Below are 23,437 nucleotides of genomic sequence, written 5' to 3'. Positions count from 1 at the left end.
AAACAGATGAAACATGAAATAATTTAGACTATTTATTCACAAAATAATAAAACAACTGTACACACCACTCATGATTTTGATACACCTGCATGAAAACCCACCATCAAATATACAAATGTCAAAGCATCAACACTTTTGTCAAGCGGACAGACGTTCTCTTTCAACTGCAAGCAAAACAACGACACCATCCAACACAAAACATCAATGCAGATATTTACAGTGAAGTTTTTCTAACTTTGTACAATAAGCAGAAAATGTGTTTTTAATGTGTACAATATGCACAGCAGAGGTATGTGAAGTGTATAACAGCTGATTGTGAAGCTCAATGTAAAGCTATGCAGTCACAGCACACCACAGCATGTGGAATGTTCCTTCTTGGCCTATTTTTCATGGAGTTGCTCTCCATGCAACAATATATGATTTACAGGGAACAGCATGTTTGTACACACAATTACTAAATGTGCTTAATAAATACTTTCACATTCAATATCTAGAAAAAACGGGAGCACGTAAGCAATTGGCAGCATAAAGAATTTTTCACATACATTATAGAATTTGTTACACACACTCTAATAGAAGCAAAAATAAATATAAATAAATAAATAAATACTGTTTTCTCTTTAAAAAGGACTTGCGGTGTAGGAAAGTGCAGAGCAACAATCATAATAAACATTTATTCAAATCAGGTGAGAGGTCTGGCACTGCTCCGTCAAACGTTAAAGTGAGTTGGTGCAGTGCAGACTATGTGCACAAAATGCTGGTATACTAAACATCTAGCACAGAAAATTCAGTAGCGTTTTTAATGTTTATAGGGCCAGATTTACTTAACAAGGCAAATTAACACAAAAATGGGCAGATGGGAGTGATTTACTAACAAGCATGTTAAAGTACACAGGCACAAACCGCAAAAATTGACTTTCTTAGTATTTTTGTTTTGTTTTTAGTACAAATATCTAAAAATTCTTAAATCAAGATGCATTTTCCTGGTGAACAAAATAACAAGCAAAAAAAACTTTTCTTAAACACTTCAAGAAAAAAATTCAAGATAAATTTGCTTACCACATTGGCAGATTTTTTGCTTGTTTTATGCAGAAATTCACTTAAATTTGATTTAAAAAACCTTTTGATATTTGTCAGTCCCTCCAGAAAAACGTGATTGACTGATTATGCATTGAATAATGCGAAAGCATTAAGTCTGCATATTTATGCGGGGGCCACATTTTTAAAATACGACGCACTTTCGCCGCATAAATTGCAGATTTCTGCTCGCAAAATATGCAGGGCTTGCATGATTTCATAATCCCGCATTTTCGTAGCAAAAAGTCATATATATCTTAGCAGAAAGTTGAAAAATGTTGCATTTACTTTACACATGCGCAGCCATGTCCCCTGTTATCATGGGAATGTTAGGAAGTGACGTAATTATGCAACGTGAACATCGATGAAAAGCTGCAAAAGCTGCAAACAGTTTTTGCAAGTTCACGCAGTTTTTGCACAAAAATTTTATCGCATAAATATCCCGCATGTTCCATTACATTTTTTAAGAAAACGTTAAGAAACGTTTTTAAGAAAACGGATTTTTGCCCACAACAATCACAAAATAAGCTCTGCGTTTTTCTGGAAGGACTGATTTGTACTAAAAACAAGTCAGAAATACTAAAGTAACTGTGGGTTCACACCAGATGCAAGTTCAACGATTTGTGCGAGTAGATTACATACAAAGTCAATGCAAAGACACGATTAGATGCGTCCTTTCGTGGGGCGATGAGAATGACGCGATATGGGCGGCGCGTTTGCCGCAAAAACACGCGCTATTCGCCTCAAACGCGTCTTCGCATGACACGAAGTTAAATCCCGCAAGTAATCTAGAGCGAGTAACGCGATGCCCTGCGTTTGGTGTGTACGTAGCATTAGAAAGTACGTTTTTGCAGTGCATTTTTATAATGACCATCTCAATTTAATGCTTTTTTGGGCGTTAAACAAAATGGCGCAAATACCAATACATTGACAAGCAATAAAGGTAGTAAATCACATCGCATGATTCATGTAAATACCCATACATTTTGCTTCTGTAAGATAAACTCCTACAAATGCATATGCATTAAGGTCAGCCGCATAAACGACTGTGTCCACGTTTTTTCAGCGCTAATTTTTGTCCATGGGTATGCGTGTCATAGTGTGTCTTTAGTATAGTAGTTGTTTAAAGAACTGTATATATTTGTAGATATTTAGGAAACATGCTAAGATCACGTATCTGTTTCTCTGAAAAACAATGCTGTAGCTAGTTATTCTTTATTTTTAAATGCGCCTTTTGGTATGGAACGGCTGTTTTGGGTCTGTGTGATCATGCCCACTGCCAATTTACCCAATAGTTTATTTAAAACTGTAGATTGAGCTATAAAAATCCACATGAGGGGGTTTGTAACTTGCAGACAATAAAAAGCATTGCAAACGTAAAAATTAGCAAAAAAATTATGCTTTCCATTGTCAGATGCGCAAACAACCAGTGCTTGCACTAAAAGTCGTTCACTGGCTTGTAATCATAAGGAAACCATTTTAAGTGCCATAGTGCACCTATGTAGCACCAGTGTAGAACCATATTGTGCTATGTAGAACCATGTGGTGTTATAGTGGTGCTATATCACCCCGTATGGTTCTTCATAGGTGGTATATAGCAATAAGAATGGTTTCCCTATGATTACAAGTCTGGCAACCCAAGAGTGGGCAGGGAAAACACGTCTGCAATATTTAGACTGCATTACCAAGTTCAACCACTGGAAGTCAATGTATCATACAGTTCCTTTAACGACAAGAGAGGTGTTTGCGCAAGCTGTTAGTAAATCTGGCCCATAGTCTGTCAAACTACCTTACTGATCAAAACAATAAACCCTGGTCAATCCATTTGCCTCCTTTACAGTTCGGCCCTTTACAACTAAGTTTATATGAACAGTATGACTGAGCTACTCATCTAAAGATTTGATTTAAATGTATTATTTTTGGCAGTAAACTATTTCTTGGCATAAGCTTACTAGCTAATTAAGCTCCCCAACCATCCCAAATATAAATATTTATTATTTTATTTAAATCTATTTAAATGTATTGTTTCTAATAAATGGCCATATACTGTAGTGATCTGAGCTAATGAAAAAGTATATATCTATATATTGTATAATATATACACATTTCATAATATTATATAAAACAAATGTTGTATGTGCAAAAACCTGTTTCATCTATAGGGGCTTCTTTACAATGAGTTGCCAATTTGGCTTTTTCTCAAAGAAAGTGAATTCTGATGACAAGTGGATTGTGAAGGCCAAATGTAAAATTCCCTTTCAAGCCCAATTTGATATAGGAAATCCAGTCCTATTTATACATCACATTGAAACGTTACCAAAAAAGACACACATGGGAATATCAACACACAAGGATAGAGAGACAAAACCCTTAAAACAATAATCAATATTGCACCAACCATCAATAAATAACAATAAAATAAAGCTCACGCTCTAGGAGCTCTTATATCCCTTTAAAATACATCTACAGTAGGTGATTTGTGACTAACCACTGCAGTTTCCTTTCTAATCTGTTGAAACTAAATAATCTCTTGCCAATATAATCTCTAGTATTATATTTCTATCTTCAGTGGTACTTGCTGTGGCTTTAATGATGTTAAGCTGTATTTATACGCTGTTATTTAAAAACTGAACCTATTGTAGATTTGACTTATTTGCTCGATTCTACCAGTGGCTCCTCCACCTTTCCCACCTCTCCTGTGCACTGCTCGGATGAGCTGGGTCCCTGCTCAGAGCAATTTTTGGAAGCTTCCACCAACGGGACCTTTTCCTTCACTGGAGAGTCTGGGAGCGGCGCCCTGCCGGACTCTTCCAAGGAGGCAGTGGCCGGAGGCGGGGCTCCGCTAAAACCACGAGCGATCTCATCGAAAGTTCGCCCCTTCGTCTCAGGAACGCAGAAGTATGTGAAGATGAAGAAGAAGATGAGGAAGATCAAGAATATGATGAAGACGTACGGCCCACACAGTTCCTATGAATCACAAAGACAAAATTGTGTAAAACACAAAGTTTACGATACATTTACATGTATGCCTTTGGCTTCCAAAATATCTGTTTATTTTAACTCATTCCCCGCCAGACATTTTTTGTAAAGTTGCCCGCCAGCAAGTTTCACAAAATGCTTTCCAGGAAAATTTCTTCTAAAAATATATAAGCATACAAATATATCTAATGATAGAACAGACCCTCTGCTTTCAAACAAACAATAAACAGACAAACAAACAAACAAACAAACAAACAAACAAACAAACAAACAAAATGAGGAAAAACGTTTCGTCCTATCTATATTTTTTTCACTGCTTATAAACTCTTAAATATGGGTATTTTTCTTTAAAAATATATTTTTTTAGCAAAAAGCTGAAATAATTGAATTTTTGTGAAGGAATTTTGTTAGAGATCAGATATTCAGAACGATTATCAAAACATACACGGAGTTTAAAATTAGTAAATAACGTTTTGGCTTCAGTTTTTTCATAAATTGTGTAAGTGCGCCTCTAGTGGATAATCACGGTAATGCAGATTAACATAAAAATTCTTCAGAAACACATTTTTATGCAAATGTTTTCTCTTCGTCAATACCGAGCCCCTAAGGTGACATTAGAGTAAAAAAATCTAAAGTTTCGTTTCATGTGTGCATTAGAGATGCGCGGTTGGCGGTTACAGCCGCGGACTCCGCGGATAAACCGCAGATCGGGCGGATGACGTGATGAAAAATATTTTTTTCATTAAATTCGGGCGGGTGGCGGATAGACTGCTTATTAGCTGTGTCATTCTAAGCATGCAACCTTAAAAGGTGAGCACTCTGTCTTTCAGGGTGGCAGCCTCAGAAGTTCTCAAAGAGAACTGAAATGAGACAGTCTAGCCTTCTGAGGACCCATAATTTGCGTCACCTGTTGCACACGCCCCCAGTAGCACCCACCGCGCCTGTCAGCAGAAAACAGCGGAGACATTTCTGACTTATTAAAATAAATATGTAATCAAAAATATTAATTTATTTTAAAAAATATGACACATTGATGTAGATTAAACTATTCAACAAATAATCAACCTTAGAAATATACGAAACATAAACATAATAATATTAACACAAAACATAACTTGTAATACTAAAACAGTGACAAGAAAAAGTTTTCTAATACACTTTTATTTAATAAAGGTTTTAATTGTTTGGGATACCCTCGACTGTTAAGGATTTATTCGTTCTATCATTATAACAGCACGGAGAAATGAGGACGCATTTTGACACAGCTCTGATCAATGCCGGCGAAGGAGGTAAAGAGAATTAAAAACAAAGGAAATAGAAGGTCAGAAAAGGTCAGAAATTACCAGTGCAGACTATGTAATTTGTGCGTTTAATTTAGGCTATTTATTTATTTATTTTTGTCCCATGTGCGCCGATCGGAGACTGAGTTCACTGCTGATATTCTAGAGCTTTAGGCCCTGTTTATATTAGAGCATTTGCGTTTTAAAACGGCATATTAAAATGAAAACGATCCTCGTTTATACTGGCATTTTAAAAACAATCTTCATCCACACTATACACCACCATAAATGCATGAAACATGCCCAATCATGTAACTGGGCATGCGCATAAAAGTTTAAAATAACTTATTACTCTAATAATAGCTTACCTTTGCGCGTTTATGCAGCCTGGGGGTGTGCGATATTGACAAAAGTCATACCTGGGTCCTTTGCTGCAGGCAACTATAAAAGACACTATTTTTTAACCTATAAAAATGTGTTTGGGAAAGTCTTATACTGTTCTAGCTCCCCCCTACAACATATTAATATGATTAATAGGTTAATTTTGATTTTATAACTAAACAGAAAGGTCTTTATGATTTAAAAAGAAAGCATTCAAGTGAACAGTACTAAACAGTAGCGAGCTTGAAGCAAAAATAAATTTCAGCAAATGCAAACTTCAATCAAGCATAGTAAGAGGTGAAGTATTTCTTTAGCCTACCAGAAATGCTTATTGCATAAATTTTTAAAAGTGTGCGAGGTCCGTGCACGTCCTCCGCTAGCAACACAGAAATAGCTAAAAGCGCAATGCCTAAACGAGCATTATATATTAATGACGATGAGTTTATTGTTTTTATTAATTTATATTTACAAAACTTATCAACAAAACATCGATTAAAATTAAGAGACAAATTATCTGAAACGAAATTCATTTTAAAGTAGCAAACAAAACTTAAATTAAACTGGGAAATAATGTCTGACCCATTACAATTCTCCCTTCATATTGGCCTTTACAACGCCTTTGGTGTTAAAATTACAGTCTATCTTTCGTAAGCTAGCTAAATTTAAACAAAACATAAACACATTACAACAATACTCAAACCCAACAATACTCAAACATTAATATAAAACAGACATTATCTATAAGGATACATGATAAAACAATCTGACATAGCGTTTATAATGGCTGTCATCAGCAGCGCCTTGCATCGCCCAGTCAACGGATGGCGGGCGGGTGCGGTTTTGAAAACTGGTCAGGGCATGAAAACGGGTCAGGGGTGAAAAAGGTGAGAAGGGCGCTCGAGGGGCAATGTGGCTTCTGATGGGGCCGCGAGGTGGGAGGACCCCCCCAGAATAAATATTATGGCCTCATTAGGGAACATGCTGTAACTTGACTTATTTATTCTTCAGGCATGTGATTGGCCAAGGACAAAAAAGAAGGAAAGAACTCAACATCCCTCCATGTGCGCAGAAACAAAATGCACACCATAACATACGCAAAAAATACATTATGACCATTATTTCAATTATTTAATTCTTTTAAATTTAAAATGTAAACATTTGACTAGTAACAGAAACCATGTTTAATTAAATGGGATGATAAATGTGGAAAGCTGTAACAAGTAGCATTCCCATACTATTTTAAATCTGCAATAATTTTATTTTGCCATAATCTGACCATCAGTCGCAAGGCCATACAATTTTAAGTTGGCCTTGCAATGGGGTGGACCTGAAGGCCTATATCTAATTTCAAATGAATTAATTTTACAATATAGTACTGGTTAAATGAATTAAATTATGGTTTTTGAGTCATGGGTTGATTAATTTTCAGATAAGCAAAAAAGTGATGTGGGAAAATAAAATGACAAGCATATAAAATAGAAAAGAACAAAGTTACAAATAAAGTAAGATCTAACAGTATTGATTAGGTAGAAAAAACAGTATCAAATTAACATAACACTGTTTTTATTCTATAAATTAAATATAATTGATCTTTTTAAAGCTATAAAAGTGATTTTCCTTTTGTCTTTTGAAGTTTGATTAACATAATGACTCAAACATATGCATTTCTTATGAGACGAACTGTCCCTTTAACAACGGAGGACCGATCACTGACACATGATCAACTGCTCACTTATAATAAACGACTGTTTTTCTGAAAATACTTGCAGAGACTGTGGTATTACAATATAGTTTGTGCGTATATCTCCTGTCAAACCCAAAATATGCGTTTGCTTTGCGTGATTTTTGAAACGCGCGTTGGGCGTGGGCTTTTGAGTTTGTGCGTGTATGCGCACTGAAAACAGTTCACTTTAGCATCTTTGTCGCTCAAATAGTCTAAAATCGCTTAAATGTTACTGTAAACTTCCTTATTAACTGTATTAGTAACAGTATGTTCTTATTACAGCATGTCATGCAATATTTTGCAGTTTCACCATATTTACATTTAAGTACTTACAGCCGTAGACCAATGTAACTTAGCGATGAGTACGTCCATAATTCGTTCCAATCCATTCCAACAAAAAATCTTTTAGGTCACTTTGCAGTGTCAGTCTGTGTAGATATGTTGTTTTAATTGGTTGATGCCTTACAATTCCACAATGATAGTTTTACAGCGTTTTGTGTTGACTTTACGTCCCGAAGGCAGTCGCTCTACACATCTTCAACAAGCTTGTATGACGAAGAACACTGAAACGCGGATGACATCACAGTAGCGCGAGAGCCGTTCGAAAGCAGACTTCCTTATGGCTTCTCGATTTACTCTCGTGATACTTTGATGTCACCTGCCTACCTGTCGGGTTTTGTAGCGCAGCATGAACTCAAACAAATCTAATGTGTGGGATGTTGGATGACAGCGAAGGGCGTGTCTACAAACAACGCGCGCATACCCCCCTCCCCCCAAAAATGTTTTCTCATCCGAATCTACATGATTCACGTGGGTCACCTATTTTGGCTTTAAAACGGCGAATTTCGCCGAAAGGTGAGGGATTTTCATGCCTGAATGTTGGTGCGGATGGATGGCGGATGGATGATGAGTTTTGTGATGCGGTTGCGGATGAAATAATAGCCCATCCGCGCATCTCTAGTGTGCATGTAAAACTTTGGCATGCTCACGTGAAACTTTGGCGTGCTCACGTGAAACTTTGGCGTGCTCACCTGAAACTTTCGCGTGCTCACCTGAAACTTTCGCGTGCTCACCTGAAACTTTTGCGTGCTCACCTGAAACTTTCATGTGCAGAATTTTTTTTTAAAGTTTAGTTTCGCGTGCGCACATGAAACTAAACTTTATTTAATTTTTGCTCCATGTCCCCTTAGGGGCTCCGTATCAATGGCAGGGAAAGAGTTAAAGCTTTTTTAAAAATGGCAAGGTTTTCCAAGAAGGCCATTACGGGATTTTATGTTTACGTATATAAATTATATTTATAGATGAACTTAAATCAATCTCGCACCTCTAGTTTGGGGAAGCTGATTCCCACGAGGAAATTGGCTGTCCAGTTAGAGCATCCAGCGACGGCCATGGCTGCGGGTCGGGGACCCTGAGAGAAGAGTTCAGCCACTATGAACCATGGAATAGGCCCTGGTCCCATCTCAAACATGGCCACGAAGGCAAAAACTCCAGCAATGCTGAGGTACCGAACTGCCTCTATGTGTTTCTACTCAGAAAAAAAATAAAGTATGAGATTAACATTGTCATATATCATCATGAAATCAGAAACAGACAGCATAACCCACCATTAAGAGGGCGATGGTCATGATCAAGGCGCTGACAGCCATTCCACCCAAACCAATAAGATGCAAAGTTCTCCGTCCAGCCCTCTCCACCAAGAAGAGCTTAATGTAAAGACAGAGGATTGAGTATTTTTTTTCATCAATAATAACACTTATTCCTCCTAAAGTGTAATGATTAAATACTTACAGACACCACAGTAAACACGGTGTTGACTACACCAGCTCCAATAGTGGCGTAGATGGGCTGAGTCACTCCGGCGGACTCAAATATACCAGTTGAGTAATAAAACACCTTGGGGAGAAAGAGAAGGGCAAATGTAACAACAGGTTTTTTTTTTAAATACAGTGCGACACAGGAGATACGCAGTTTACATTACAGTGAGTACACAATACGTAATGCATTTTACTCACAGCATTGATGCCGGAGAGCTGCTGGGAAAGCTGAAGCATTATAGCGATGAGGATAGGCTGCCGGTAAGCAGGGGAGCGGAAGAGCTCGGGAATGGTCACCTTCTTTTCCATTTGTGTCTTTATACTCTCCTCTTTCATCTCTTGCATGTCCTTCCCCACATCCTCATATCCACGGAGACGCACCAGAACTGTGCCATAAAATACAATAGACTTGGACATCAGCCAAACAAATCTCTTTCTTATATATAATTCATACACTGTGTAACAGTCAGGATATCAGCATAGCAAGAACTCTGCCAAAGAGGCAATTCATTGGCACACATTATTGACATACATTTCAGATAAATTAATGTGTCAAGGAACAAAATAAAAGGTACAAAAAGATTAAATTGGTCAGAGTGCAAATGTGATTGACATGTAACAACATCACAGAGAAAAAATGAATCCTAAATTTAATGAAACCAGAAGATCAGTGCTTATCGGAGTATGCATGTTTGTGTGGTCTGTATGTTGAATGTATTTGGGCAATGAAGGCCAATATTACATCATCTTCAACTAAGACTTAAAGGGACACTCCAGGTCCTCTAGAGATAAACATTTGAATCTTACCGTTTTGGATTCCGATTCAGCTGATCTCCGGGTTTGGTGCTATCACTTTTGGCATAGCTTGGCACAATCCATTGTATGTGATTGGACCATTGGCATTGCGCTAAAAATAACAAAAGAGTTTCAATATTTTTCCTATTTAAAACTACGTAGTGATATTACGCACTGCTCGAAAATAGTCCCCTGCTATTGAAAGTAACCAATGGGACTATTTTCAGGCAGTGCATAATATCACTACGCCTGCTGCAGCCATGTTACAGCAGCAAAGTCCTTGATTATTACGCCAGAATGAGAGTATAGTTCCTAGCCATATTAGCCTAGAAAATCGCAATTTTTAATTTCCTATCGGTCTTAGTACACGATGTAACTACAGAACAGTCATGTTTTAAATAGGAAAAATATCGAAACTCTGGTTATTTTTAAGGGCGATGCTAATGGTCTAATCAGATTCAATGGATTGTGCTAAGCTATGCTAAAAGTGGTAGCGCCAGACACGGAGATCACCTAAATGGATTCCAAAACAGTAAGAATCAAATCTTTAACTCTCGGGGAGGTGGAAAATGAGCATTTTTTCAAAAAAAGTGGAATGTCCCTTTAAGAGGAGATGATGATGGTCTTAGTCAAGTTCAGGGGCTAACTTGTGTCTCATCTTTGAGGAACACAACTGCTGTACCAAAGGAATGATTGGTTCTCCATAATCCAGAGAAAAGGTCCAAGACACCATAGTCAACAAAAACTTGATTTTAAACACGTTTCACCACACACTTGGTCAGGCAAACAGTTATTCTTTTAAATAGTTTTTACAACTTAGCTGTGCTAGCTGGGTTGATACTATACTGTTTAATAATATTAATTAGCTGTTAAAGGGATAGTTCACCGAAAAATGAAAATTCTGTTATCATTTACTCATGATGTTTCAACATTTTATAAATTTCTTTGTTCTGCTGAACACAAAGATATTATTAAAATGTTAATAAATTAACAGATCTGGGGCACCATTCATTCCCATAATATTATTTTCTCCTACTACGGAAGTCAATGGTGCCCCAGATGAGCTTAATTACAATTCAATTACACTTCTTCAGAATATCTTGATTGGTTTTTAGCAGTATACAGTAATTTATGCAGGTTCATATCATCTTGAGGATGAGTAAATGACGAATAAATCATGTAGTAAATTACTGCTTAAAGGCTGTGTGCATGAAGCCAATGTTAACATTTGAAATCACCTAAACAAACACGCCCCTAGCCCAACAGAATCTGGACCTTCTTTTGAGAGACCCGCCCCACACATACGCAACCCAGGCAACAATGACGGTTAGTAGACACGCCCTTTACTGCTGATTGGCTACAACTGTGTTTTGGTAGTCGGCCCGACTCCAAGTGTTTTTCAAAAATCATGCACCCCGCCTTTAATACTTAAAGCTCATTATGTCATCATCACTCTCAGGAGACTCAATCAGTGTTAAGTGCTGCACATAAGGTTATGTGCAATAGTTACAACTGTTAAAGAGAAATATAAATGAGTTTAGGCTCTCTCTGCAGAACACACGAGTTAAATTAAAATAGTCTCTTTGCAGGTCTTAGCTAGCTGGTCTCCTAACCTGGACATTAAACTAGTGTGGGATCTCTCAGTTTAAACAAGCTGATGTTTAGCTAGTCAGTTGTTTACCCAGTCTGACCACCAAGAAGGTGCCCAAAACCTCGCAAAAAACATTTAAACAAACAAGCCCACCAGAGAAGAGTAAACTAACTAAGTGGGTGTGGTTTCAGCTCTGACAGCGGACACGTCCCTAGCATTTGAGAGCAGAAAATCCTATCTCTTTTTCCATGATTTTGATAACTTATATTATTTATTTAGCATGTTTTAATTTTTCAAATTTGCCTGGGTGGTTAATATCACATTTTTCTGTAGTATGACATACTGAGAACACATTGAATATCTGACTTTTCATGGACTTTAAAGGAAAACAGCACCGTTTTTCAATATTTTACTATGTTCTTACCTCAACCTAGATGAATTAATATATACGTATCTTTAGGAATGAATGGGGCTAGGCCAAATGCCAACACATCCACAACGCGCCGCACAAAGATGAAGTGCATGCATTAAAAAAAGACAGGTATGTATTAATTAGTCTAAGTTGAGGTAAGAACATAGTAAAATATTGAAAAACTGTGGTGTTTTCCTTTAAATTCTGTAATATGGATGTAGCTTAGTTGAGATTCAGTTAAATTGTAATGTCTGTCTTACCTTTGCGGGCCTGCTCCTCCTGGTTGAGGTTGATAAGAAGGTAGCGAGGACTCTCAGGACAGAACGGCAGCAGAATACATTGCACAATGGCAGGCAGGACGGTTAAAGCCAAAAGCAAAGGCCAGAGCTTTTGTGAACCCAGTATAGACTCCAGACCAAAGATCTACACAGGAAAAGGACGCAAATCTTTAAGTGTCGAGAAGTTATTTTTATCTAATAAATTCTAAAAAATTAGGTTAGCAGACTATACAAGTAATATTCAGAAAGTTGTATGTATGATGGTAACACATTAAAACTAATTAAGGACATATTTCCCAAATGAGCGATTAATAGGACACAGGACTCCACATGTACACTCTCAGAAAGATACAATAGCTGTCACTGGGGCGCACCCCTAAAGGGTGCATATTGTACCTCAAAGTTACATATTGGTATACCTCCAGTAAATGGTACATACAGTATTAGGGTACTGTCCAAGTGATGACATCTTTTGTACCTTTTATCATACTGTACCTGAGCAATCAAGATGCCCACCACGACACCAAGCTGGTGCAGGGTCCCAAAGGCCCCACGAAGGGGAGTGGGCGACAACTCCCCAACGTACATTGGAGTGAGCCCAGTAAAGAGACCACAGAACAGTCCAATCACCAGCCGGCCAACAATGACCATCTCAAATGAGTAACAGAGAGTGCACAATCCCATGAGAGCGCCACCAATTACAGCCAAGATATTCACGAGAAACATGGATCTACGTCTGCAGAGACAGAGAAACACGAGAAAGCGAGGACATTAAATTGAATAAGAAACACTAATTCAGGCGAACACAGAGGAGATTAGAAGAAAATGACAGGAAGGGAAATAAGATACAGGATGAATCTGAACCAGGAAAACACAGACCAACCAGGCAGTGTGATGGAGACATTCAAAGACCGCTCGGTACACATGAATGCTTGCTTTAAATGTAGTTGTTCTGACAATGTAGACGGAGCACTCAGGCACAAAGGGCATAGATCAACTCTTTTGCGCTGAGTGCCCTTATTATTTTCAGCGTCTTTTATTATTTATTAAATACTTCTTGGCTAAATAAAGCACTGTGTTACACTAACATATACTGTAACAACAAAGAAGATATAAACAACATAACACGACATATTTATATGGATAAGCAAATTTTAAATGTCTATACTGGGCATTTATTGAGACAATAAACTAGAGTCAAACTTACAATACATATATGAGCACAATAGCTTTGTGTTACACTGTCAGAAAATGGTCGCAAGCTGTCACTTTGACAATACCCTTTCAAAAAGTACACCTTTGAAGGTAAAGGGTTCATTTTAGTACCTCAGGTGTCCACATTGGTACCAAAAAGTGCATATTTACTACATCAAAGGGACATATTAGTACCTTAAAAGTATACATATTTGTACTTAAATGGTACAAAGACCTTTTTAATAGAACTACCCCAGTAACAGCTTAGGACCATATATATATATATATGGTCCTAAGCTGTTACTGGGGTAGTTCTATTAAAAAGGTCTTTGTATAAAATGCATAAATCGCTAGGCCACAGCTATGACATCACTTTGTCTATCGGTGCATTCAAGTCATGTCAGATATATCATATTTACAAAATGAATACACATGAATATGAGTGAGAAACCAAGGATTTCCCTCAAGCCCTGAATTTACACATTTTTAATGAAAAACATGGCAGAAATTCAACAGATGCCATGTCTGTGATTGACCTTTGTTTGCCGTTTTTATTTACAAAAAATAAAATGTAAAAGCACTGTCTGCACGAAATATGACAGCATTGTAATATAAATGTATTTTATGTTAATTTAACACTAAATTTACGTAAATGTTACAGTTTACAGTGGCTTTATATATGTATTAAAAATATAAAAAGGCAAAACACGTTTGATACACATTCTTTGATCTTCATTTTATATAAGTAGAGTTACCAAACCATTTATTATAGGGACACTCATATCATTGCGCCTCCTGCAGCCATGTTACAGCAGCAAAGTCCTTGATTATTACGCCAGAATGAGAGTATAGTTCCTAGTCATATCTGCCTAGAAAATTGCAACTTTTAATTTATCCGTTCGTCTTGGTACACGATGTAACTACAGAAGAGTCAAGTTTTAAATAGGAAAAATATCCAAACTCTTTGGTTACTTTTAGGCACGATGCTAATAGTCTAATCAGATTCAATGGATTGTGCTAAGCTATGCTAAAAGTGCTAGCGCCAAACCCGGAGATTGGCTGAATGAATTTCAAAACGGTAAGAATGAAATGTTTAACTCTAAACTGAAAAATGAGTATATTTTCAAAAAAAGTGGAGTGTCTCTTTAAAAGATGGTACACCATCTTACGCCCACAAAAGTGACTTGAATGCACATTACGTCAAGCTCACAATTATGAACAACCCAGGAGGACTTGAATGCACTTTATGGTGATGATGACTAAACCAACATTTTCCCCAATGGGACCACATCCAATATCCTAATTCTTTTCGGTATCAGACATTATAGATTGATTTTAACTTGCCTTCCAAATTTGTTTGCTATGACACCAACACTGAAGGAGCCTATCATTCCACCCACACTAAAGATGGCCACCGCAAAGCTCCACACGATGGTGCACACGCCCGGCTTGATGGGCTCCCCGTAGCGCTCCATCCATGTCTCGTTGAAAAAGGCTCGTAATTTCTAAAATATACAGAAAAACGTAAAAAAAATACAGTCTGTGATAAATGCAAAGAAATCTTTGTAAATGCTAACATACAGTATACAGTATAATTTTCCTTACTGACTTATTTTCACTTTTTACATTTTTGTTAAATGTGAGAAATGGCAATAAAAGAATATGTGTTCAGACTTCTGATTGGTGTAAACACTCACCTGTTCAGGTGCATTGATGACACCTGTATTGTAGCCAAACTGTAGAGAGCCGATTACAGCCGTTGATAAAGAAAACATTAGGTAGCATGTTATCTGTTTCTGTTAACCAAAAGAGAAAATATTTATGGTCAGTTGAATGTTTACATTTTTCGTTATGTGACCCAGACACACATTAAAAGAGACATTTCATAAAACTTTGTTAAAATAAAACTGTAGTGTCCCCAGACTATGTATGTAAATACCATATAGATAATTTATTATACCATATTACAATTGCCGTTTTGGGTGTGTCCTTTAAAATGCAAATAAGATAATCTCTGCACTAAATTGCAATGCTGTGATTGGAAAGTGAAGATTAAGGGGCGGTATTATCCCCTTCTGACATCACAAGGGGAGCCAAATTTCAGTGAGCTATTTTTTCACCTGCTTGCAGAGAATGGTTTACCAAAACTAAGTTACTGGGTTGTTCCTTTTTTTTTTTTACATTTTCTAGGTTAATAGAAGCACAGAGGACCCAAAGTCAGATTTTCATTATATGTCCCCTTTAAAACAAAAACCATGACTTTGAAAGCTTGCTAATTTATGTTATATTGATTTTAAAACCCCCCATGCTTAAAATCTCTACAGAAATGTCTTCTTAGGTTTGCTTTTAATTGGATTGTATGTTTCTTTAAAGTCCCAGTTTTTCGACCCTTCCCCCATTTTTATTCAATAACGTTTGACTGACCGATTTCCCTCAGGAAGATAATGTAGTAACACCGAATTTATCAGAGTAAACACGGCAGTAGCAAACTGTACATTAGTAACGCCCACGTTTTAATTATCAAACAACAACAGTGTCCTAAAATGGCCCTGCCTCCAGCTGTAAGACAAAACCATATGTTTTGGTTAACAAAAGCCAACCAATCAGCTAAACCCAGGTTTCTAGGGCAATAGGACACAGCAGTGCTGACCGTGTACATTTAAAAGGGATATACAAGTCAGATTGACACGAGCGACCTCAAGCCTAGTTATTGAGCTGTTTCAAGGTGAGCGTAAGACGTTTGCCACAAAGGATGCAAATGGCAGACCAACTACCTATACATATATACTGATCCTAACTTGTGTAAGAAGCAAAAATAGAAATAAAGCAAAAAAAGGCTTATCTGTACAACTACATGTAGCCTTATCTATAAAAAAAAAGGTAAATAAACTGTCTAAATGAACGGTGCACAGGAAATGGAGATCAATAGCATCATTATCATTTAAATTTGATCTTATTTGCCCTATTGCTCGGATGCTCTCTCTCTCTCTCTTTCGCGGACACACACACAATGACTCAGTGAAATAAGTCAGAACAAATTTCACTTGACAAATGCATTCTGTGACAGAAATGTCCTCACATCCTCAAGCAGTTAACGTTAAATCTGCTTGCAACATCCTGCAACACACATATAATTTAATCTACTGATGTTGTGAGCCTTAAGAGGATATAAATAAACCTCCAATAAAAACAACATCACCAGCCACCCAGACTCTCTGGCTCTTGTCGCCCTTTCCCATTTAGATCCATACTCATCTTAATATTCTCTCCTAAGCATCCATGCCACTCCTCATCGCCATAGCAACCTGCTCAGGGTAACAGCTGTATTGACATTCCTTACAATTGGACCACAGCCGACAACGCGAACAGATTGGGATTATGTGTGCAACAGCTGATTGATCTCATTGATTCACATTCGGCATACATTCAGTGCTGAAACCCCCGAGTGACATTAGCTTATGACCGGCAATTTACATAATCAAAATAGTTTTCAAGTCATGCAAAACAAAGCATCTGTAGTAGTAGGCCTATAAAGTAACAGCACTATGATCAGCATATACAGTACAATACAGCAACATATACATACTGCAAGTCACTATCTGCATAAAGCACAAATTTGAGTCACACGTATATTCAATAGCATGCTTTGTGTTATGCATTTATTTACAAGTGCTATCTGTCATTTATCTCCAAATATTATGGAGTGGCTGGAAAGATGGATGGATGAAAACAGGTTGATATATCGGACTAACCTTCTCCCCCTCCATCCTGATAGAGTGGAAACGTCCAAGATTGATGGATTCTGTGTGAACGTGAGATTTAGCACACAATCTCCTTATCCAAGCCTGGGGTATTTTACTATTAAAAATTAAAAAAAACATAAAATATTGTTAAATAATATTCTTCAAGTATGAAAAAAAACTGTTATATCCGGTTACACTGTTTGGGTACAACAGGTGCTCCTGCGTATCTAGTATTGATATGTAGATTTGATGATGTTTGCAAAACATCAGTGCTATTTTATATTCCTAAACCTTTATAAAGTATTATTGTATAGCAATTTAGTTTAATTAAACAAACTATTTCAGCATATTATAAAGCCTAGAGTTCTCAGGAATAGCCACCATAGCCATCAGACGCAGTAGTGTTAATATTTTATGAAATAGTCGGTGCGTTAACAAATAACATGATAATTGATAGCAGCTTTATTACGTGACTGCGTTTGCAATAAATAATAAACTGTCAATTCATAGATAAAGATCAAACTACGTGGAATCTGCAGCAAACAGCATCACTATTGTAATTAAACCATAACTACTAAACTATTTGCCAATAATGACTGCTATTAACACACAGGTATAATAATATAAACATACAGGATGCGGTTACCGTGTCTCTCGTGTCGTGAGCACCCGTACGCGTGCACGTATCCCGTTAACCCACAAGCACTAAAGTCTCCGCTCTTTCACTGAAGTGTCGCGTTTTTTATCACCTAACGAATACACGACCAAACGCACGTTCCCCTTTGACGAAATACCGGCGTCTGAGCACGTAAGACCACGAGTTCTCGTCCCCTCCCCTTTGTTTAGCCAAAATGCGTATTTCGCATCGCGTCTCGTGACTGGTGTTTCGTCATAGCGCCTCGTGATGCTGGGATACCTTATTCGGTTAGGTTGGGATGCGAATTGTGCTCGTGGGGTGGGACCAATCACAGCATCCGATACCCAACACCCATGATGCTCTGCGCGGGTGACCTTGAGCAGCATCAGTTGACGGATGCTACCAAATGGATGCAGAGACGGTCGGCCGGGTACCACTAAGTGTAGGATGTAGAAACACGCATGATTGACATTTGTAGTACGCATTAGGAATAAGACAATATTAATAATTTAAAAAGAAAGGGTTATGAGGCTTAAAATGACATTATCCAATGAAGGACAGATGGGAAACGCCCACTTGCGTTTATACAGGCCGGCTAAGAGAGTCACGTGAACACGACAATATAAAATCCTGCAGTGTTTCAGGGCAACTTCTGCATGGTTACAGAATGACCAGAAGGATCCAGATGATTTTAACACAACATTCAGTTGTGTTAAAGGGATAGTTCACCCCAAAAAAACAACATCTGTCATAATTGACTTAGCCTACATGTTGTTTTAGACCTGTATGAATTTCTTTACTGAACACAAAAGAAATTTGGATAAATGATAATAAGCACACAACTATTGGGAACCATTGACTTCCATAGTAGGAAAAACAAATTCTATGGAAGTATTGTGATAAAGGATGATGAAGATATTGTGTTAAAATCTGGGAAGCACAAAATTGACGGTTCCCATTAAATTCCACAGGATTTGTATTTCCATAGCAGGCAATGGTTTCCATGTGCTTACAGTATCATTTAGTAAAATATCTTCTTCTGTGTTCATTAGACAAAAAAAAACATTTAAAAATGTAGAAATTGACTTGGGGCTGATAATTTAAAAAACATATAGGGAGAGTGGGACTTGTATTTTACTTCACACTGTAAAAACATGCAGCATGAAATTATAAGATTTTTTTTACAGTGCAGGGTATACTTTTTTTACTTGAAAAGTTTGGTAGGCTTTAGATACATACAAAAATTAACAAAAACATTCCCCAAAAAATACCCTTAAAGTCATGCATACAAGCCACCCACCTTCTGAACATTTCCAGTGTTATTTTTTAAGAAACAAAGTTTAAACATTGTTATCCTATTAGAAAGTTGTCACAATAGTAACATGTTGTTCATTTCCTGATTTTAATGTATTAACTGATAAAGAACAAATATTAAGAACAAATAAAAAACAACTTAAAGTAAAACATTTGTTAAAAATGTATATTATGTAGATTATATGAATGACATTACAGCATAAAGTTAAATTCTGAAATGCAGAAAATTAATGAATAAGCAAAAATAGGAAGTTAAATACTGGTAAAATTATATGGGCCTAAAGCCCAACTCTCCATAGAAAAGTGACAACTACACTTTAAAAAAACAAACGGTGCTATATAGAACCAAACTATTGCTTTGGATCGTAATCACAGAAGAACCGTTTTTAGTGCCATATAGCACCGGTGAAGCACCAGTGAAGCACCTGTGTAGAAACATATAGGGGCCATATAGAACCACTATAGCACCAAATATGATTCTACATAGCACTATATGGTTCTACACAGGTGCTTCACTGGTGCTATATGGCACTAAAAACGGTTCTTCTATGATTACGAGCAAAGAACCACTTTTGGTGCTATATAGCACCGTTTGTTTTTAGAGTGTACCAAAAAATATTAATGATCTAAGACCATAATTAGGGTAAGCAATACATAAATGTGTGGGGGAAAACGAAAAAAATTTTTTTTTATGTTGTTAATATGAAAAACATGATTATACGGATGCCATTTTAATTAGAAATACTTTTCTGCCACCCAGAGGATGAAATGTAAAACTGCAACTAGAGCCTACATTTTGTTATATAATTCTCACAGACGTTTGCAGATTTGTAAATATATTTGTACTGGTACTGTACATATGATCAATAAGTCAATGTCTAATCCTAAAAAAAAATACTATGAATACCTAAACATTAGGCTAAGGTGCACTTAGACATCTCTGCTGTATTTTCCGCAAACCAAATACTAGAGAGTATTGTGCTTATGAAAAAATATTGCTTGATATATAATAAAAAAGATATAATAAAATGCAGATAGTGAAAATTGTTTAGCCAAATTCAGTGTTTTTACCATAACATTTTGTTTTTCCTATAAGCCACTAATAATCATTTAATATTGTATGTGCATAACAAGGTAGAAGACCATTCTTATTCAATCCAATTTTCTGTTACTGTTTACTTGCAATTATAAGAATGACCTATGTTTGTACTAATGTCCAAATAGTTTTAGACATTCATGCATGTTATAAGCACTGTGACTGAAAATCTATGAGCCAACATGCAAGATAAAAAAAGAAAGGTCGGACAAACAAAGCCCAGTGCAAACCCTATCTTTTCATTTGCCATCTGCCATTTACCTTAAATCCTGTGAGACCTCGGCTGTCCTCCCCAGCACTGTGGTAACAGAGTACCTCTTATTTTCTTTATGAAACCTTGGGTTCTTTGTAAATGTCTTCTCTTACAGAGAAAAATCCAGTTAAAATGCCACATTTCACTGCACATTAATATTATTACTATTATAAAAAGTGGTGATAAGGAAGATACGTTTTAAAAATAGAAATAATAAGAGGAGATGTTGAAGTACATCATTTTCCTTAAACATTCCTGCAGACAAAAAGATAACATTGTAAGATATGTTGTATTAAGGCTCGAATAGATTACATTGGCTTTCTCACAAACTCTTCATGTTTAAAGGCACCAGCTGGTGCTGTTATGTCCCCTGACAGCTGCTTATCTTCATTCTTAGATGCCTTGTCTCAGAACCTGCAGACGGCAAGATTACAGTTTCAGTTTACGACTTAATTGTACTTGAGTGCAGTCATTGTTTTTAAAGACCATATAAAGAAAATGCTTTTTTTATTCTTATAGGCTACAGTAGGTGAATTGTGAAAATATATTACAACTACAGTACTGTGCAAAAGTCTGTGCCACCATGCTACTATTACATTTGTTGTTTTTGCAATTGTATAGTGATCATATATAATTATTTCTCAGTCTCTTAATTAGAATACAACCAGAAAATACAGGAATTATGTAGTATTAAAAACAGTATAAAAAGTATGAAGCTGAAGTGTCATACTGGTAAACTTCCCTTCCACTTAAACCTAAATGAAATTAAATACTAATTTCTAATTTTCAAGTCTCCTCAAAAAAGCTCAAGATGTGTTTCGTGCCAAGAGAGGTCACACTAAATACTGACTGATGCCTGATGAAGACATTTGGTTTTGAAAATTGTTTTGTTTTTAATTTTGTTTACATATTTTCTGTTTGTATCTTAAAAAATAAATATGGATGGACATTAAAACTTTGCTAAAACAACAAAGCTGGTGATGGTGGCCTAAAACATTTGCACAGTAGGCTACTGTATGTGCAAAGATTTGTGTGGTGATGATAATAAAACTTGAACTTTTTAGGACCCTTAAAGGTGCAGTGTGTAAATTTTAGCGGCATCTAGTGGCGAGGTTGCGAATTGCAGGCAATGGCTCAGTCCACTGCTCTTCCCTAGCATTTGAAACGCATAGAGAAGCTACAGTAGCCACCACCAAAAAAAATGTAATTGACGGAGACAACTTAGTAAAAAAGTTTGTCCATTAAAGGGTTTCTATACAAAAATGGCAGCACACATTGGCAACTTGCATGTAAGGGGACCCTCGGTGTACGTAGATAAAAACATGTCTTTATACACCCCTGATAATATAATTTTGTATATTATTTTGCATTTCTGTAAAGAGATCCTTTTAAAAATTACACACTGCACCTTTAATTGTTGATAAAGGAGTTTTAAATCCCATTTTAGTAAAAAATAATGCCTCAATAATTTTTCATAATAATAACTACATGTCAAACGCACTGATGATATTGTTATATTGCAGTGTTGGGAAAGTTCACTTTCTACAAGAACTAGTTCAGTTCACAGTTCACAAATTTTAAGATGAACTAGTTCAGTTCATAGTTCATATTTCCAAATTTTGAACTAGTTCACAGTTCCAAAAATGAACTAATTTAGTTATTTTCCCCATATTTTTTTTTTAAATATTGCCATTATAGCCCATATAGAACCACAGACAGGAATTATTTTATCAGTTTAACACTGAAGCTAAATGCATCAAATTTCATCTTCATATCCAACTTTAAATCCTTATCCAACCAGGGTTTACGAGCATTGACTGTCTTTTAATTTTTGTATTTGCTTGCACATACCTTGAAAGGCTAGCCGGGTGCTTCAAGGGGGTTTTCCGGGCGAGAAGCGCTGCGAGGTGTTGCGTGTATGACAACTCGCAGGTATTGCACACCGCACGTGCACGTTAAATAGCGTGAGCTTAGTCAGAAGCCGTTTCTCAATATGCGTTCTTGTCTGTACTTGCGTTCTTGTGGACTTGTGAAACGTCATCAGTCGCGGCCCACCAAGTACTGTTCCAATTCAAAGTTCGCATCAAGCCCAAGTTCACATAAAATCCCCGGATGTGTTGTTGATCCGTCCATTTTATCGAGGATGCATCAGAGGAGACTTGTGTGGACTTATGACAGCGAAGTTTCCCAGAATGCATTTTGCGTCAGAAGTTCTTTCTTTCGAGTCTGAACTTGCAAGTCCGAACTAGGAAGGACACAAGTCCGAACTTGGCGTACTTGGTATTGAGAAACGGCTAGAGTCTATTTCAAGATCCAGAATATGCGTAAGCAGCCTTTGTTAATCGTTAACGATTTAGGACAAATATGATGTTTTTTAATGTTAAACTATATGAGTGGCGCGGCAGGGATTTCAGCAGCGTCCAGTCAGTGTTGTTTTGATGACGTATGCAGCCTGGTGGCAGTGTTTTCGCCTCGAAGACTCTATAGAAATCTGGCACCCTACTGAATGACGTTAAAGTGAGAGAACGTGCCGTTCACAAGCCCCAGAATGAACGAGTTCACCTTGCGTTCATCAGGCAGTAATGCAGTACGTTCAGTTCACGTTCGCCCAAAATATGAACTAGTTCATGAACTTTCGTTAAATGAACTCGTTCAGGCACAACCCTGTTATATTGGCTAATTTGATTGGACCATTTATTTTACATTCACAATACACCTGTTGTACACTAGAGGGCGCACATATACATTTTTCTAAAGGAACATACCAATATACACATACACAATGCATTATGACCTACTTTTAATTACAAAATGAGATCTTAAAATCAGTTTTTCAAGTATTTTCACTTTAAAGATAAGAGCTATTT

At 36.9% G+C, this 23,437-nt stretch overlaps 1 protein-coding gene across 1 annotated transcript; it reads right to left on the bottom strand.

Moving 5' to 3' along the window:
• Positions 1-19: 19 nt before the first annotated feature.
• On the bottom strand, positions 20-18,178 carry slc2a3a (solute carrier family 2 member 3a). The gene is made up of 11 exons (XM_055220684.2): positions 17,904-18,178; positions 17,280-17,385; positions 15,225-15,323; positions 14,872-15,032; positions 12,829-13,069; positions 12,316-12,478; positions 9,456-9,643; positions 9,232-9,336; positions 9,048-9,146; positions 8,765-8,968; positions 20-4,044 (listed from the first exon to the last, which is right to left on the bottom strand). The coding sequence occupies exons 2-11, from the start codon at positions 17,292-17,294 to the stop codon at positions 3,727-3,729; spliced, it is 1,593 nt and encodes a 530-aa protein (XP_055076659.1). The 5' UTR covers positions 17,295-17,385; positions 17,904-18,178; the 3' UTR covers positions 20-3,726.
• Positions 18,179-23,437: the final 5,259 nt, after the last annotated feature.

Source organism: Misgurnus anguillicaudatus, chromosome 20 (assembly GCF_027580225.2).
Source record: "Misgurnus anguillicaudatus chromosome 20, ASM2758022v2, whole genome shotgun sequence".
Taxonomy (NCBI): Eukaryota; Metazoa; Chordata; class Actinopteri; order Cypriniformes; family Cobitidae; genus Misgurnus; species Misgurnus anguillicaudatus.
This window is presented reverse-complemented; position numbering and strand designations above follow the sequence as displayed.

Excerpts from the sequence above, each read along its gene's own strand:
- slc2a3a (XM_055220684.2), bottom strand. Across the intron at positions 15,033-15,224 it reads TCATCAATGCACCTGAACAG|AAATTACGAGCCTTTTTCAA; the intron begins GTGAGTGTTTAC and ends TGTATATTTTAG. Across the intron at positions 9,644-12,315 it reads GGAGGAGCAGGCCCGCAAAG|TTCTGGTGCGTCTCCGTGGA; the intron begins GTAAGACAGACA and ends TTTATGGCACAG.